The sequence below is a fragment of the Morone saxatilis genome, unplaced genomic scaffold (genome assembly GCF_004916995.1).
Source record: "Morone saxatilis isolate NCDOM2014 unplaced genomic scaffold, NCSU_SB_2.0 Contig1, whole genome shotgun sequence".
NCBI lineage: Eukaryota > Metazoa > Chordata > Actinopteri > Moronidae > Morone > Morone saxatilis.
In genome coordinates, this window is record NW_023339651.1 from 620,245 (window position 1) to 626,139 (window position 5,895).

Sequence of the window (5,895 nt, forward strand, 5' to 3'; positions counted from 1 at the left end):
GACATTTTGTGAGTTTATTTTGTTGAAGCTACAGGAGCACACAGATTTATCGCTGCTTGTTGGACTGACAGTTTGAAGATTTTAACATATCGTCCAACAGTTGCTTCGTGGTGGGTTACGACCTCAGCGTGAGAACCAAAGAGTCAGAACTGAACGAAAAAGATAAAAATATTCAGTATTTGAGTAGAAAAGAGAATATAAATAATCAGAGAAGTCTTAGCTCTTTAACCTCGTTACTGTCAAATGTTTCTTGGTCCCCATTTTGGAACCACTGGACCAGATTAAGTCTCTTAATATTCCACCGTTGTGCTAATTACCACTCACAAAGTAATCGAGTACTTTCCCTCGTTTATTCATCGTTGTTGTAAGTTTAATAATTGAGCTAATTGATGATTCAGTGTGAAATGATATTATTCATCTAATGAGCCTCCGGGGGCCAATGAAAGGACGGCAGAGAGAGGAGGGGGAGGTTGAGGGGAGGGAGGATCAGCACTTTGTACGCCAAAAAGTGTGTGTGTGTGTGGTGTGTGTGTGTGTGTGTGACTGTGGGGACTCCCTAAAATCAGGTAAGCAAGAACTATATTTGCAGTGGAACTGATTCCTTTCATGGTCCACCTCTCACCACAGAAGTGAAATCCTTCCTTTGAGAACACTGCATGTGGATCAGAGGACAACTCCTTCCCCTTCACTGTGTCCTCCTCCTCCTCCTCCTCCCCCCTTACTCTCCTTTGTTTCTGCATCACGTCCTCTCTTTTCTTTCTTTTGTCCTCTCTCTCTGTTTAATCCCTCCATCCTGTCATGCATTATTAATGAGGAATGGACACACTTTCAGACATTGGAAAGGGGTCCCCTGCAGGAGGTGGGCAGTCTGCAGTACCACCTTCCACCACCAGGTGTCACTGTTCACCAGCAGATATTCCTGCTTCCTCTTTGAAAGGAGCATCACAAACACTTAGTGTTTTCTTCCTGTTGCCAGATCTCATGTTCAGACTCCAACCAGCAGTAAATTGATCTTCTAACATTTACTGTGCGTGTCAAAGTCTGTATCTTTACAGACTCATCAGTGTTCCTCCGTTACACAGTGTCCTGCTGCCCCAAACACTTACTACAGCACCAAATGTGGATTAATCCGCTGCTGGGAATAGTCCCCAAACAAACTGTGTCTGCAGTAGGACCCATACCACTGTTATATACTGTAACATAATGCACATATTTCAATTTTCTTATTATTATTTTTATCTCTTATAATGTCTTTTTTTGCAACTTTCGCAGATGTAATCCAAAATATTTTATGGATATCTAATATTATATTAAAAACTGCACAAAAAACCCAAACATTGAACTCAGTAACTGCAGGAAGTTTGTGTAAAACAAGAGATTTTGATGAATTTTTGAGCAGATAATTTCCTGTTTAGGGAACTTTTTATACAATTCTCCTTCTCTAATATGTATTTTTTATCATTTTTGACAATCATACAAACTTAAGTAACGCATTTAAGTGATTTTTATGTCCCTGATGCTTGGTCATTATTCCATTATACAGTTTAATTTACCTTTACTTTTGTTCACAGAAGTGAACTAGATGCTGAGATATAGGCCTACAGTGTGTATTTTTTTAAAAAAGTTTTCTAAATCAAGAAGAAGTTCTTGCGACCCTCCTTTATGATGCTTTGGCGACCCATAGTAGTGATCTATAACAATGTCTCAATTCCGTATCCGTCTGAGTAAGTATAAATAATATATACATTTTATAAAACTGCAGAACCTTTGTGTTGCTTTGTGAGACAACAGTGTCCATTCACACTCAAACATCAAGTGAATTAAGCCTGAACTAAAATCTTACTGTATAAAAACAGTAAACAATACATCAACGTCATTTAGTTGCTACTTGTAGTTTGTTTTTCTGTGAATGTCGTGTTGTTCGTGTTGAATGTAACGAGCACTGTTGATTGTAATGTCCTCATACTTTCACCCAGTTGTTTACCCTGCCCAAAACTATAAAATCAGACTTATTATTAATACTTGATCAACAAATCCAATGGTTCTCAAACTTTGGTACAAGTATAAGTTGTGTAAAAATTAAATATAATACTATCAAAATACAACAAAATTAAACTATAAGTGTGCTGAAATGTAATATTTAGTGTTAGTATCAGCGCACTCATACATCCATGATTGGCATGGAGCTAAACTGTGGTCATAAGATACCGGGCGGAGGTCAGATGAATGGTTCAAAAACACTGTAATTGTGGCTCCAAATGGGAACTATCACCAAATTAGCTCTGGTTCTTGAACTGGTTTCGTCAATCAGTAATTTTCTTATTAGGAATAAACCTGCCTTTCTGAACAGGGTCGACCTTCGCTGCTGTATTTCAACGTTGGTCACATCGGTGGTAATATTTTCTGAGGTGTTAAAAGTTGAATGAAAGAAAGAATCGATTGCTTCATGATGACTGTTTAAGATACGATATTGTGTATGAGAATTTCAGTGTGGTAGCCATAATGTTTCTACAGTGTGCTTTATGTTTAACATTATCATTTTACATTATTTTATTATTTTGGTTAAATAAGAGTGTTAACCAATCTTTGTTTTGTATTTGTCCAGAGTTTTCTCTTTATGTGTATCTATGTCAGTATATCTCCTCGGAGAGTCTGCAGGTCTGCAAGTTTAAAAATAATTGACAGAATAATCAATAATAAAACTCTCCCTAACTCCAGCGCTGTTTGGCCTCCAAATTCAAAACCTGGTATAAGTTCAGGTCTGAAAGAACTGTGAGGTATCCCCCAAAGTACCATCGTATTATTAATATATGTTAAATCACAGCATGTTCATTTATTTAGGATTGCCCGGCTATAATAGGCATAAATAAATTGGAACGATGTGAGTGAAGACTGTCAAATAAGTGAATGACAGCAGAGTGGTAGCAGCAGATTAGTTATTACTTTACAGGAGTTTTCCAGGATCAATAAACTGAGATTGTAGCACATGATGGATTTCACTGCTCAGTTTTTTCTTTAACTTTTCCTCTGATTCTCTGTGTAAATCGGATTATCAGTGTGTAGATGAGAGCAGGCTGCAGGATTAAAGCGTGGAAAGCAACAAGAAGCTTAACGCTTTCTGTATCAGTCACACACCGTTTCATACCGCTCAATGACCTGCTGTCCTATATTTGTGAGGACCATTTACATTTTTACACCGAGAGAGAGAAGGGAAGATGTTTCTGGAAAGTGGAGACATTTATAGAAGCAGGCGGTCAAAGTGACGACACTTTTGGAAATTGAGGATGTCTTTGTGAGTGAAGATGTTGGAATGTGGGGACATTTTGGAAAGAGAGGAGAGTTGAGACATTTTTTGCAGTTGCAGTTTGAAAGCATTTTTTGGGGGGGGAAAAGTCAGGACATTTTTGGAAATTGTTTGTTTTGGAAAAATTTGGATGTTCTTAAAAAGTCAGGACTTCTTTGTAAGATGACGCCATATTTGGAACGAGAAGAGACTCGGGAAAGTTGGGACACTTTGCAATTGGGGAAATTTTTTGAAAGGAATTTGTTTTTTTGGAAAGTGAAGACATCTTTGAAAGGTTGCAATGTTTTCAAAAAGGTCAGCACATTTTGGACAGAGAAGAGTCTTGGGAATGTTTTTGAAAGTAGGAACAGTAGGACACTTTTGGAAATTGAAGATGTTCAAGGGTGTGATTGTTTGTCTGAAATTTTACAACTTGATCTTACTGAACAAAATCTGTATCATAAACCTGCAAAAAAAAAACAACTGTCATCTTTTTGTTGAAAGAACCAGAGCGATGCTTACATCCGGGTTTGCCTCTGGCAATGACTCACTGCCAACCTTTTGACCGCTTATGAAACCTTTAACTTTTATTTACATGATAACACACACTGGAAATTAGCTGTAATGAATACAAATAGATGAATAAAACATGTTCTGTGGAGAGAGATAAAAACAATGTTGTTATCAAGTTGAAACCTTTTCAGAATGTGAGAAACAGGTTTATTTTCAGCTGTTTGTTTCTGTTCGTCCAGCTTTTCAACACTTTCATCACCAAAGTTACAGCATGGAAATTAAAATTGGACCTTTTTTTATAATATGTAACATAATGTACAATGTTTTTTTTTTACTGATTCAGAGAACACACACTCATGAACACACCTACATCAAAGCAAACCGTACACACAGATCAAAGCGCTGATGTCTGAAATGACCAGTCATCTGAAAGAATAACTTTCTTTCTCGTATTCTCTCTCAATGCCTTTCTTTCTCACTTCCAACAAGTGATACATTATTTAACAAAGGAGATTTCGTGTCTCTCTGTTTCTTTGTCCGTCTGTATTATATTTAAACAGCCTTCAAACAGCGCAGCACAGATTATACAAAATCGCATATATGTTCAAAGATTCCTGAAACATTAGGGCTGTATATTGGCAAGAATCTGGCTTTGAATTTATATTTATTACAGTCGCTGTAATTTCCAACATTGTGTTTTTAAGAATTAATACAATGACGAAACAAAATATCGCAATACGATATTTCCTTATACCCCTGTCATACATCAGCAGTCTAACATCCATACAATTTTAATCCTTGTTGCTGTTTTCTGACTTTTCTCTTTTGTTTTCAGTCACAGATACTTCACCCCTCCAGCCAGGAAGACCAGGAACCACTAAAGGACCAACACCCAGCTCCACCGCCAACCCAAGCTCTGCCTACAGCTGACCCCTGCTCCACCAGACCCAACATCCCTGCTGACAACGCCACCGATGACCCCCTAACCGAGGGAGAAATGGATTATTTGAAACAAACCAGGAAACAGGAGAATAAAGGAGAGACGAAAGAGAGGAGAAGAACCTACACCAGATCCCTGCAGCTCCCACAGCCCTCCAAACTCCGCCTCTTCCTGTCTCAGACCCCCAGCTCCAGCTCTGCTGCCACCAAGCCGCCGAGGACAGGGGCGGCCAGGCAGCCGCCTCATGACCCAGAGAGCACTCCTGGGGTTAAGATCAAAATGGCGGCCTTCACCTCCAGCTCCTCCCGCCTCCCCAAGCCGAAGAGCCACTGAGGTGTCTGCCTCTTAAACCACCTCCTTAACACGCAATGATGTGAGCCAACGGACCACCGACGGCCCTGATTCTGCTTGTGTTTATCAGTAATGATTGATCCTGAACGCCAACCTGTGGCTGCTGCTAGAAAACTAGACTTCCTGTATTCCTAATTTCTGATTATTATAGTCCGTGGACGATGTGATCAAGACGCTAAAGCATCACTAAATTATTTAAGTTGTAAATGAGATGAAATATATACAGTTAACTTATTTATTGTTAATATTTTGAGCAGTCTGACTGATAAAGGTTTAAAAACGTGGTGACACTTTATTTTACAGGTCCTATAGTCTCCTAATGATTTCCTATAAAGACCCCAATATATAACATTAAATCTACAGGAATGTTCTTGGTAGAGGTGTAACGGTACACAAAGTCTACAGTTTGGTTTGTGTCTTGGCTTCGGAGACATGATAGCTCATTAACTCGATTTAGTTCTTACAGAAATGTCAGTAATGCCGTCGTAAATGTTTGCATACAGTCGACGAAACTGCGAGTCAGGCGGTGCTTGGTTTTCAATCTGCTGTATTCAGCCCTGCCAACAAACTTTTACATATTACAGCTAAACAGTAAATCAAGTAATATCTTCATTGATATTTAGCATTTTTCTAGTTTGACAGTTTGATCAGATTTACTTAATCTTAGGCAGCGATATTGGGATGAACTTAGTAATATAATTGACTTTTTAAAAACTCTGATACTGCAGATGTCATATAGTTCATAAAAACTTTTCTTCAAACTTCCAGCTGAGTGAATGCTCCACAATAGAGGTAAAAAAAAAAAAAA

General features: G+C 38.4%; 1 protein-coding gene across 4 annotated transcripts in view; it reads left to right on the forward strand.

The window, feature by feature from the left end:
• The window catches only part of ccser2b (coiled-coil serine-rich protein 2b), a 29,350-nt gene extending 23,455 nt beyond the window's left edge, over positions 1 to 5,895 (forward strand). For 3 of the 4 annotated variants that reach the window (XM_035666413.1, XM_035666406.1, XM_035666422.1), the window contains one exon: positions 4,632 to 5,895. In XM_035666413.1, the coding sequence (XP_035522306.1) occupies positions 4,632 to 5,069 (438 nt within the window). In that variant the 3' untranslated portion in view covers positions 5,070 to 5,895. The remainder of the gene's footprint in view (positions 1 to 4,631) is intronic. The other variant, XM_035666429.1, reaches the window with a different exon arrangement.